This window comes from Trachemys scripta, chromosome 11, assembly GCF_013100865.1.
Source record: "Trachemys scripta elegans isolate TJP31775 chromosome 11, CAS_Tse_1.0, whole genome shotgun sequence".
Classification (NCBI taxonomy): Eukaryota; Metazoa; Chordata; order Testudines; family Emydidae; genus Trachemys; species Trachemys scripta.
In genome coordinates, this window is record NC_048308.1 from 12,102,815 (window position 1) to 12,115,200 (window position 12,386).

General features: G+C 44.9%; 1 protein-coding gene across 1 annotated transcript in view; it reads right to left on the reverse strand.

The window, feature by feature from the left end:
* Positions 1 to 890: 890 nt before the first annotated feature.
* CFAP221 (cilia and flagella associated protein 221) overlaps positions 891 to 12,386 on the reverse strand; it is a 34,508-nt gene continuing 23,012 nt past the window's right edge. The window contains exons 17-25 of the mRNA XM_034786547.1: positions 10,256 to 10,336; positions 8,789 to 8,896; positions 8,497 to 8,673; positions 7,482 to 7,640; positions 6,933 to 7,033; positions 5,448 to 5,540; positions 5,101 to 5,211; positions 3,683 to 3,748; positions 891 to 1,436 (exon numbers count right to left, since the gene is read on the reverse strand). Coding sequence (XP_034642438.1) covers positions 1,313 to 1,436; positions 3,683 to 3,748; positions 5,101 to 5,211; positions 5,448 to 5,540; positions 6,933 to 7,033; positions 7,482 to 7,640; positions 8,497 to 8,673; positions 8,789 to 8,896; positions 10,256 to 10,336 — 1,020 coding nt within the window. The 3' untranslated portion in view covers positions 891 to 1,312. The remainder of the gene's footprint in view (positions 1,437 to 3,682; positions 3,749 to 5,100; positions 5,212 to 5,447; positions 5,541 to 6,932; positions 7,034 to 7,481; positions 7,641 to 8,496; positions 8,674 to 8,788; positions 8,897 to 10,255; positions 10,337 to 12,386) is intronic.

Genomic DNA, 12,386 nt, shown 5'->3' on the forward strand with positions numbered 1-12,386 from the left:
AGTAACCAATCAGGCAGCAGCGAACAACAACAACAAAAAGCGAATACTGTATTGTGCCTCTATTGCATCTTAAAGGTAGGCACATCTGGGCTGCCTGTCCCCACCCTTTTCCTTACCCCCACCCCCATGCGCGGGGCACCCACTTCCAGTAGGAGTTGAAGATGCTGAGATTCGCAGGCAAAGCTGTGAGCCCCCACTGCCAGCCCGAGGCAGCCAGAGCTGAAGCGGCACTGGGGTCTGCACTACTTTCCTGTAAGCCGTGGGTGCTGTATGCACCCACCCTCCCCTAGCCAGGAGTGGGGAGCCCTGTTTTCACAGACATCCCCCTGCTGTGAGGGGGATGTGCTGTTTTCATCACCACCACCCTGGTTGGGAGGGGGACAAGCTTAGAAGCTGCCTGCAAGGAAACTGCCTAGGTGCCTCTGGAACCTGGCCTGGAGTGTGAACTGCTGGAGCCGGAGCTGTGTTCAGAGTTACGGACAACCTCCATTCCCGAAGTGTCCGTAACTCTGAAGTTCTACTGTATGTCGCTCAGAGGCGTTTTTTTTCACACCCCCGAGTGACATAACTTTTGCCGACATAAGTGGTAGTGTAGACATGGCCTCAGAGGCTAAATCGACAGAAGAATTCTTCCATTAACCTAGCACTGTCTACACTAGGGGGTAGGTTGGCATAGCTACATCCCTCAGGGTGTAGATCTGTCACACCCCTGAGCGGTGTAGCTAGGCTGATGTAAATTCCCAGTGTCGACCAGTCCTCAGTGATCCACCTGCAACAACTCATGGACAGGCCACTGGGCTGTATTGCAGTTCAGCTATGGCATTTATTCTAGCATGTGTGCAAAGTCTATAGCCAAACAATACCAAAACTAATGAAATCCAAACAATTTCTTCATGTTGATTTTTTACATTTTATTTGAAAGCAGCACACACTCTCAGACAAAATGCATATAACAGTACTTAGTGGCAGAGGAAAGACAGTCCATTAAATAGGTGAGGGGAAAAGTTGTATATAAAACTACAAAATATCTATGTGCTGGGGTAGTTTTCCAGCACTTAACCCCAGTGCACAATGAATGAGCATGTAGGGCAGGAATCCCTCACAGAGACATCATTAAGCTCATATACAATATATACAGTAAGGGCCATAGCCGAGATTATACTAGAGAGTGCTTGGGCCTACACAGGAATCTGTTGCTTGTTGAATATAATTTCATACCTGTTCTGCACAGATACAGAAGTCCCGAACCAGCAATAATGGGCTGTATCTCCGCCCCACAGTAGCAACTGAGTTGTGGAATTTGTGAACTAGCTTATTCTAGAATGAGGGTTTTGTTGAGTGCTTTCTGCTTCATTTTCTCCATGTGTCCTTGCAGTCTCTCTCTGAGTTTGCTATTCTGGGACTGTAAATACCAATCCAGCTGCTCTCTCGGGTCTCTGCAGGAGATGGTGAAAGTAATTTATATTTATAACAACAAGGTAAACTATTATATAAAGGTGATAAAACCAAAGAGAGCCATTCATGGCAATGTGTCATATTCACTCTTTTTTTAAGGGCAGGAGATAACTTTAGTAAGGTCTATATAAATGCTGTTCTACATGAGTATATGCAGTATTGAAAAGCGTAACAAGAACTGCAAACGTGGCATTCCATCTGAGCTCAGCTAACTGCTGACTGGGGAGGTAACTACTTACCTTACAGTGAGAATGTACTAGGAGCAATTTCAAGAGTATTTAGAAAAATGTAAATGGTATAATCCAGTAAAACACACACACATACGATAATGCTAATAACGAGCCTTCCATTGAGAATGTCAGGGACTTCCACTGGCATTGAAAGACACTGAATTGGGCCTTAACTGTTTGTTAATACAATCTTGGTTTCCCCATCATAGAGCCCAAGCAAATAGGGAACTTTTCCCCAAATCTGCCATGCAGGAAATGCTAAACCAGGTTATGGTTGTATTACTGCCTACTGGTTGTAGCAGCAGCCACTGTCTTCTGTGTCCTCTTCCTTCAACCTGGGGATTGTGACCTGTGGATTGGCCAGGCTCTACCATTTCCCAGGCCTGTCCTCAGTCTTCTGTGTAGCCATGTGGAGAAAGCAACTGTGGGCAACTCAGCACTGGGATGAGAATCACAATTTTTCATATTTATTCCGGTTGTTTTGGCCATCAAACCACAAGCTTCTCTGTAGCCAAGTCACAGAGTTTGTATCATTGCACAATAAAATGTCCTGAGAATAAATTCAAACTCCACATCTTATCAGCTCCATGGAGAAGCAGTTTCATAGAGTTTAAAGTCAGAAGGGGCCATTAGATCATCTAGTCTGACCTCCTTTATATTGCAAGCCATTACATTTCACCCAGATACCCCTATGTTGAGCCCTGTGACTTTAGGGAGATCAAAGCATTTCAGTCCTCATAAGACTAAGCGACTGTGTGTCCCAGCAGAGAACAGGAGAGACCAAGGTGCCAGTAATGCCAGAGGCTCCTGCAATGGCAGGGAATTGATTAGCTGAGATATGCCCCGATGATCCTAGCAGGCGATCCATAGCCCAGGCTGCAGAGAATGGTCAAAACCCCCAAGTCCCTGCTGATCTGACCTGGGGGAAAATTGCTTCCCAACCTCCAACCAGGGATCAGTTTGACCTTGCACATGTGAGCAAGACACAGCAGCCAGGCATCCGAGAGAGGATTCCCTGCTCTGGTCTATCCCATCTAGTATCCCACCTCCTGCTGTGGCCCATCTCTGATGCTTTAGAGGAAGGTGAAAACCAAACCAAACCAAACCAAACCAAAAAACCCACAGCCATGTTGGCAAAGAGATACACTATATTCTCTAGTAGATGTAATCACTGCTCTACAACTAATGCAAATTGGAGTTTTGTGATCACCTGCAAAGTAATCTAAATAACACAGCCTCCTCTGGCTAGTGCAGAAGTACCCAAAGCTCAATGAACAGAACATTTCTAATGCAATATTCTACTCTGTTCAATAGAGGTTTTTATGCTGTGTTCATTACTATAATATGTAAGTGCCTTCCAATCAGGGGTGGCTCTATGTATTTTGCCATCCCAAGCACGGCAGTGAGGCAGCTTTCGGCGGCATGCCTGCGGGAGGTCTGCTGGTAACGCGGATTTGGCGGCGCTCCTGTGGGAGGTCCGCCAGTCCCATGCCTTCGGCGTACCCACCGCCGAATTGCCGCCAAAACCGCGGGACTGGCAGACCTCCCGCAGGCACGCTGCCGAAGGCAGCCTGACTGCCGCCCTCACAGGGACCGGCACGCCGCCCCCTGCTGCACTTGGAGCCGCCCCTGATTCCAATCATGCATTAAACTATGTGACTAATACCTGTCACATGTCTATTCTTTCATTTGCTCCCCGGGGGGGGGGAGAAGTGTGAGTAAGGAGTGTTTTGTTTTGATTTTTTATAACACACACACACATGTGCACACAAACCTGTTTGTTAGAGAAAGCCAGGTCAAAGAAATGTGTCTTACACTTAGAGTGAAAGGTGGTGAGGATTGTGATGGTCTTTGGTTCCTATGAGAGTTCATTCCAAAGCTGTGGGCCAGTCTGTCTCCTGATCGAAGACGTGTTTAAAGTAGGGTGGGTTTTTTTAGCTTTGTAGAAAACAACAGAATTTTAGAAGATTGAATCTTACAGTCACACATCTTCTTACCCAGAAAGAGGAGCTGAGGTATCCACTAAGTTGCTGGAAGCAAGTTTAACATCCAGGGGTGTATCGCTAGGAGAAAAAGGCCATTCTTTATTAACACAAACTATTCCAGATCCTCATGTTCTAAACAACACAGTGAGAGGAAATAGAGAAAGCAGTAATGAGACACATAAGTAAACCCAGGTGCTTATGTACTACAAATTACTGTCAATTGACACTGCAGAGATGACAGTAATTACAGTTGCCACAATGCTCGGCATTTATATAATGCTTTATGGATGATATGCTGCCTACGGGGTTTGGAAACTCAATTCCTTTTCAAATTCATGGGAATTAGGTGATTTGAAAATCACAGCCTGCAAATTCAAAGCTCTGGATTAGTTGATTTCTCAACAGCTTTGTGAGGGAGGCAGGTAAGTATTATTACCCCCATTTTACAGATGGCAAAACTGAAGCATGGAGAGGTGAAGCAATTGGCCCAAAGCCACAGTGAGTCAGCGACAGAGCCAGGGTTAGAACACAGGACCGCCTCATGCCATTTTGCCAGACCACATTGCCTCTGGCTTAAGATCCCTACCTCCAGAATACCATGCTCACCATCATATTTTACCACCTTAGCCCTGTTCACCTTCCCTGCCCTCGTCAGCCCCCCTCACACCCTTCTACAGCTCCCCATAGGTGTGCTTGCCCTCACATATCTCCCCACAGAGTTGCTATCTAATACATCTTGAAGCCAGGACAACAGAGTTAGCCATACTTCTCCCTCATCATCTAATCCACAAAACTCCTGTCCATTCCCCAGAGCACTCCCCATCCCCCAGCTGACCAGCCTGGCTCCCCCGAATCCCTGTGCTGAGCTGTGGATGCAATGCAGTCTAGCGGTGATGCAATGTCAGTCTAGCACTATTGGAGAATGGAAGTCACCAGCAGAATTTGATTGGTCCCTTTGCTTTTCCTTGCAGAGATCAGGTTATACCAAAAAAGGGGAATAGCTCTTTGTGTTTATAAATGTGACATTTGAAAAGTAGCTTGTGTGTGAGACGCCATGGGAATGACTATGTGTGGGAAGCTGTGATTCTTTCGCTGGGGAAGTCTAAAACAAACATCACCATCCCAAGGGAAATTTCAAAGGACTCATTTCCTCTGCCAATGTCAGTAAATATCTGACCAAAAAAACCATTATAGAAAATTCACCTGGCCCAAGAAGAGCGAGTGCGTTTTATTTTGGAGACTAAATTCAGATCTTCAAGCATGAAACAAAGGGATTCAGTTCCACTCCAAGTGCACGATCTGAGCGTCATCTTAAGGATGGCACTGCTAGGAGACCTCAGAAATGAGCTTGTACATAAACCGAAACAAGAGACGTGCCCTCAACTTCCTTGCCAAGCGTCTTCCCTATATTTAAATAAATAGACATTTACCTTCCAACTTTCAGTGGTTTGCTTTTAACTTCTTCCCCTGATTCAATCTGCGGAAATTCGGCTTTCAGCATATCCGGGGTAAGAACCACTTTTAACTCAGCTTCAGTCTCACTGAAAATGAATATGTTGAAAAACACTTAGTTTTCACCTATTATTATTTTTTACCTGTCCTATATTTTTTAGCCTGGGAAAACAAAAGGATGTGTTATGCGAGAAGAACCATCTGTACCTTTTTGTTGCTCGGTGAGTGTTTTTATACACATGCTATATGTACACCCACATACACACACAGGTGCTTAAAATCTCAGTGCAAATTATATTAAATAAATAATAGAGAGGAAACTTACTAGCCAGTTATATTTTCCTTGTCTCTCTCGGGTAAGTCATCCAACATTGGTGGTACATCTATTGGAAGCATATCTAAATTGTAGGGATCACTACTGTGGAAATGACATAATCATATGTTTGAGATGAGAAAGATAGGGTAATGGCACATGATAAATATGTTCTGGGGATCTTCACATTATAAATATTCACCCCCAGGGGTGGGGCAGATAGGAGGTGGGGGCCGGGCCACGACCCGCTCCCCTAACCGGCCCGCCATACAATTTACAAAACCCGATGCGGCCCTCAGGCCAAAAAGTTTGCCCACCCCTGCTATAGACACATGAGTCAACAAAGCACAGTTTCGTTTTTTAAAGGTTAGATCCAAAATTGTTAAAGTGAGGCACCTGAGTATATACGTAGGCACCTAAATAAGTACACCTCTACCCCGCTATAACGCAACCCGCTATAACACAAATTTGGATATAACGCGGTAAAGCAGCGCTCTGGGGGGGCGGGGCTGCGCGCGCCGGCGGATCAAAGCAAGTTCGATACAACGCGGTAAGATTTTTTGGCTCCCGAGGACAGCGTTATATCGGGGTAGAGGTGTAGCTTGATTTTCCAGCAGCTGCAGCTCCCATTAACCTCAATGGCAGCTCTAAGTGCTCAGCACCTCTGAAAGTCAGGCCATCTATTTAGGTGCCTTAGATACCTAACATTAGGTACCCAGGTTTTGAAATGGTCATAGTGAGGTTTTCACTCAGCTGTGAGTGTGTTACACTGCTAATGCAGATAGCTATAGTAGGTACTAAGACTTCAATTCAGCAAAGCACTGAAGCACGTACTTACATTTCATTGGCTTCAAGGGGACTTAAGTACCTGCTTATAGTTAAGCACAACTGAAAGACTCCCATTGACTTCAACGGGTTTTTGGTCCATGCCGTGCTGAACAGGGATGCATTTAAGTATGTTCTGAATTGGGGCCTAAGTGCTATGCTCCAAGTGAATTAGTGTCACCCTCTTCCCCGCTGCAGAGCTAGAACTATGGGAGCACGGTGAGTAAAGAAGCAAAGCTGCTGTGACCCACAGTGGCAGTGGGGAGGAAGGGAGAGAGATGTTGCAATCAGATGCGTGTGTCTTAGATGTCACGTGTCCCGCTCACACCCTCACACATGCAGGGTATGCAGAGCTGAGTTGCTAGTATCTCCCCCCGGTGCCTGGGGCTGACGTGGAGCAGTCTTAGTCCATAAGGTTGGCTCTTATTAGACTGAAATGCCACTTACAGGGTTAGATTCTGCCCCCCACCCTTACTCACACTGAGCCTGACCCACTGCCCACTGAAGTCAATGCGAGTCTTTCCACTGGCTTCAATGGATTGGGCCCAGTGAGTAGTAATTTACTCTGCACATAGTCCTCTTTGTTTCAATGGGACAATGTGTGACGTTATGAGTAAGGGTGGCAGAATCTGGCCCGGAGTGAAGGTGTTTGATGTTCAAACTCTTTCTTACCAATGATGCATCACTGTGCTTGCCAGAGTGGGAGCATTAGACAAGGCTGAATAAACCACTGACGGGAATCTTCTCCAGTACGTTACTCCTCGAATGACTTCCTGAAACGACAACAGTCCCAGTGACCATGCGGGTAAAATGCAATCAGTAAAGAAAGAAAGGGTGGGAGAAATGTGTGCAGGAGGGAACGCCTTGCTTTGCTTGGTTAAAGCCTGTGTGTGCTGAGCTTCAGTTCTCTTCATCTGAAAAGTTACTGGCTCCAGTGCAGGGCCCTGGAGATGCAGTGGGGGGTTAAAAGAGGGAAATCATGAGGAGATCCTCAGGGCTGCTGCAGAAAGAACATGGAGAAGCTCTAGGGAGGAACAAGCTTCCACCAATGAACAATCAAATTTACCCATAAAGGCTAATAATCAACTGCGTATGCCATTAGTAGCATAACACATCTTCCATCTGGGATAACTGTTTAGGTTCTATTTGAGTCTACAAGGCAAATTCTCTGCTGACTTACACCCTTTGCAACTAATATTTCACTGAAACCAAAAGCTGGACCTTGTGATGCAGAAATTTCTTTTGTGTAATTGGAATGCTGGATCCTGTGGGATATTCTTTGGTGAATCTATATTTTGGATGAGGACAAAGATGATACTCAATGTTTGTTTCTGAATAGTCCAAAGGCTGCATACAGACGTACAATCCTGGAGTAGGATTCTGAAAACAAACACAAAGAAGAGATTTTAAAAAAATAATTCTGAGCCCTTTGAGCAAATCTGTCACTGAAAAATTCAGTTCTTGTCATTAATAAGAAAGGGATTCCCAGCTCAATCTCCACCACCTAGATCCCACTTTGCCTCTTTAGTTCAACTCAACACCCGATCTCTCCTTCCTCCCCTCTACCCCAAGGCTAAGTCTGTCCTATGATCCCCTATGGAACACGGCTAGCAACAGACACTACCTGGGATCACTCCTGGCTCATTGATTTCAATGGGAGTTAGGCACTTTTAAATATCCCACTAGGCATCTAGCAGTGTCTTTAGGCACCTAAATACCTTTGAAAACCCACCTATGATCATGGGCACTAAGATGGATACACAGAACCCAAGGAGCAATCCTCCTCCCCAACCCTTTCTCATTCTGCCTAAAGACGAGGCAGAACTGCAGACCCTGAGTGCAAGAGAACTGTGCCAACCCTATCCCACGTAAGGAGGTGCACGATGCCACACAGGGGTTGGAGAGGAGGCAAGGCTATGGCCCTCCTCTGTGCTGACCTGCAGATGAGCGGGGGACAGGCTGCAGCCCATATAGAATGTGGTAGTGGGTGTGCTGGGGAGCTCTGGATGTCAGTCAACACTTACCTATTGCTCCCCCTGGGGGTGGGGAAGTCTGGCTCTGGCACCTCCATAGCAGGGCTGTGCCCTACAGCACCATCTAGACCTGTGGCACACAGTTTTTATATATAAACCTAAGAAAGATAATTGTCTTCCAATTCCTTACCAACCCTGTAATGGAGCAAACGTACATTTCCCTCTGGTCCTTGGAGGCTTTACTAGAGCCGCGTTTTACTTACAAATATGCGAAGTGAGTGACTGTCTGGAGCTTGGAGTAACGCTTTGGGAGCTGCCAGGTTTAAAAGGCTCGTGTCCCTTTCCAAGGATTTCTCTCCTGGGTGTTCGTGTAGATCCTCCTGTGGTGAGGGAGGACTGAGCTGTGGCTTTGAAGAAGTTACTATTGAGATCAGCTCATCCTGGAACAATTCAGAAGACAAATGTTTTCAGGGTGCAGAGGGAGTTTTGGTGTAAAATATTGTGGCAAAATGCTATGCAGTGAAACCAAATAATGGATTTTGGTTGACTTGTTACCTTGGCTCCCTGCTTTAATGGTCGGGAAAGATTTTGAGGTTTATAACTTGTTGATGCATAGTGTGTACAAAATGGCTGGTACCCCATAATGCTGAAGTGCTGAGGAACCTAGGTACAAATGAAGATGATTTATTGTAACACATGCATATGGAGGTCAGTGTGTTCTAACTTTCCAGCTCTAATATGGACACTTCACATGGTTTCTCGCTGTAACAAATGCTTGGACCATCATTTGGGGACAGTGACATATGACGAAAACTTTGAGCAGGAATACTTAAGCCCTGTACAGTCAAATGAATTTGTGAAGGAATGTTTTCACTCTAGATGTTTTCTACAAAGGATCATGTGTGAAGTAATAATTTCTTGCACAAACAAGATTGATGGGCTGGAGGAAAGCAGTGTTTGCGTAATACACCTACCACTGGTATGTGAAAATAAAATGGGACAGCAGCAAAAGTACAAACAGGAAAAAAAAATTAAGAGCTCCTTTAAGCAGTGTTGTTTCTATGCTTGCTGCAATCAGCAAAACAAAGACTAGGCCAAATTCAGCACTGATTTAAGCCCAGTGGAATCTCCTGACAGAATTCGGCCTTTTTCATTTTCTAAATGTTGAGGGAAGAGGGTTTAGAGGTAAGAAGGTAAAAAATAGGTTCTGGATTCACAAAGCTTGAGAACTATTAAAATATAGCTGAAGATTGAGAAACAAGTCTGTATTTACTATCCACATTAGTGGAATACATAGGTATTCAACAGCACCTAGAAAAAAATCATGTCTTCCCTTTTTTGTAACTTTTATCAGGGGAATCTGGTATTTGCTTTGGGGCCAGATCCTGCACTCCTTGCATGCTCAATTCTTGAATTCAATGAGAAATGTGCGAGAAATGTGAGATCAGGCCCCTTGAATCAAAAGACTAGTAAGCCCAAGTCATATAGTTTCTCGAAGACTGTCTTCAGTCTTACGATTCAGGAAGCTGAGAGAGCAGAAGAGCAGAGCACTGGAGACACCATCCACTGGGGACACAGAACCTCATGCCTATGATGTGGTCTTCATCAGCTTGGTGAGCACATGGACTGACACTCAATGTGGAGAGTCTGACCCTGCAGACCCTTACTATGTCACTAGCCCTTTCCCATGCAAGTGTCCTAGTTAAGAAGTCATAGCAGTTGTATTAGTAGAAACTCTGTCTGAGGTGCAATGGCTCGAAGAGGTCACACAATTGGGGTGGTGCACCTCTGTACTGCCCCCTATTGCTGACTCTCCATGAATACTGCAAATGAGTCCACGCATTTAGGGAGTTAACAAAAGATAAATCCCACAGTCCTTACACAGTCAAAACTCCCATTGACCTGAATGACAGGCACTACTGGTTCATACACAAAATGCGGCACTGTATTTTTTATGTCACACTGACCCTAATGAAAGAAAGCAATATGATACAGGTGAGTGACTAAGCTGTACTGTCTCACCTTTAAGTCGTAGAACGGGTGAATGTGCTTGACTTTCATGTCTAAAGACTTAACAGGAACTGGACCAAGACCATCGGGAGCCTGAAACAATACAGTATTTTAAGACAACAATATACTGGGTATTTTCTTTTTCAGCCGAAATAAGTCATCAATACAGCCAGTTGGAAAAATGGGGAAAGAATTTTGGAAACATTTTAGCAGCATTTTCTTCCTGTCTTTTTGGGTTCTTGAAATTTCAGTGAATTTTTTTCTCCCCGAAAAAGTCAAATTTCAGAAAATTTCAATCTGCTCCAGCCATCGCTGCATTATTATGAACTTGAGGACAGTAAAAGGCAGTTAATAAAATGTAACACTTCATTTTTTTCACTATTTTGCCAGTACTTTTAATAAACCTATTGTCTGAATTAACAGTATTTGGTGTTTTGTTTTTCTCAGATAGCCACTATGGTACCTAAGGAATTTCACAGATGAATTCTCTGAGTTGGTATCTGCATTGATGTTGGAGTCCTCATGGATTACGGTTTGTTGGCATTTCAATGTGCAATGGTCCTCAGCTCAGATGGGTGCTTAGATGTTCTCCTGGAAGTTAAAGCCCCTTTGGGCTTTAACCCAGAAGCCTAGGGAAAGCTGTAACAAGTCTAGCCATAAGCATGGTTGTCTTTGTTTGTTGTCCGAATACATCATGCATAAGGCTACGTTTATGTCATGGAGGTCATGGAAGACATGGAATCTGTGACTTCCAGAGACCTCCAAGACATTCTCTGCTTCAGCCCAAGGAGCTGTGGGACTCGAGCTGGCAGCCAGCGGGGCCCTGGCAGGGTTCCAGCAACAGGTGACAGCAGCGACAGGGGGCCCCCTGCAAGGTTCCAGCATCAGGTGACAGACTTCTGAGGGGGCCCTCCTCAGGGTTCCAGCAACGGGAGACAGCCTTGCACGGGGAGAGGGCGCCTCAGGCGAGCGGCTGGAGGTGTCCCGTTTTCTCTTTGGGAAATATGGTCACCCTACAGCTCCCAGCCACCACTGTGGTGGGGGAAACCATGGAGCCGCAGCAGCAAAAGTCACAGACAGGTCACAGCTTCCATGAATTTTTGTTTATTGCTTGTGACCTGTCCGTGACTTTTACTAAAAATAACCATGACAAAATCTTAGCCTTAATCATGCGTTTAGCTCTTTAGCACAGACATTTGTAAGACAACTACCACTGTAGCATCTAAATAAGGGGAGAGTGTGTTTCCAAATGGATAGAGCACTGGACACGGGCTAAGGAGATGTGGGTTCTATTCCTGGCTCTACCACTGGCCTGTTGGATGACTTTGGGCAAGACACTTAGTCCCTCAGTTTCCCCATCTGTAAAATTGGGATAAATATACTAACCTCCTTTGTTAAGCGCTTTGAGATCTATTGATGAAGAGGGCTATATAGGAGCTGGGTATTGTCATTAATAAGTATCCTGTTAGATGGTCTCACCACCTCTTTGACTCCTTGTAGATGGGGGTTAACCTATATCAATGTCAGAGCTAGTCTGTTTCTTCATGTGATATTGTTGTGTATCTCTTATCCCATGCACCCTGTAAGATCAGTCTCTCCCCTAGAGGAATCCTGCCAGTTATGTGCAAGAGGACTCCATTTGTGTGATTTTTCATCTGCATCTGTGTCTCTACAGCAATTCAAAATAAAGGGCACATCTTCAATTACTCTTGAAATGAAAAAAAGGTTCCAAGCCCAACTCTGCCCCTACTTATAAAGTTGCAACTCCCAGTGAGGTCAATGGGATCTTTACTGTAATCTTTAAAGAATCTTACACAGTGAAACCTGTCTTAAGAGACCCCGCAAGTGATGAACAACACCAGGTGATTAAAAGAAGTTGCAGATGATCTAAAACCTCTGATTCATATACAAACAGTGTGTAAATCCATACAAAGAACAGGAGTACTTGTGGCACCTTAGAGACTAACAAATTTATTTCAGCATAAGCTTTCGTGGGCTACAGAACCACTTCTTCAGATGCATAGAGTGAAACACACAGACAGAAGATATTTATACATACAGAGAACATGAAAAGGTGGAAGTACGCATACCAATCGTAAGAGGCCAGTCAATTGAGATGAGCTATCAGTAGCCGCAGAAGAAA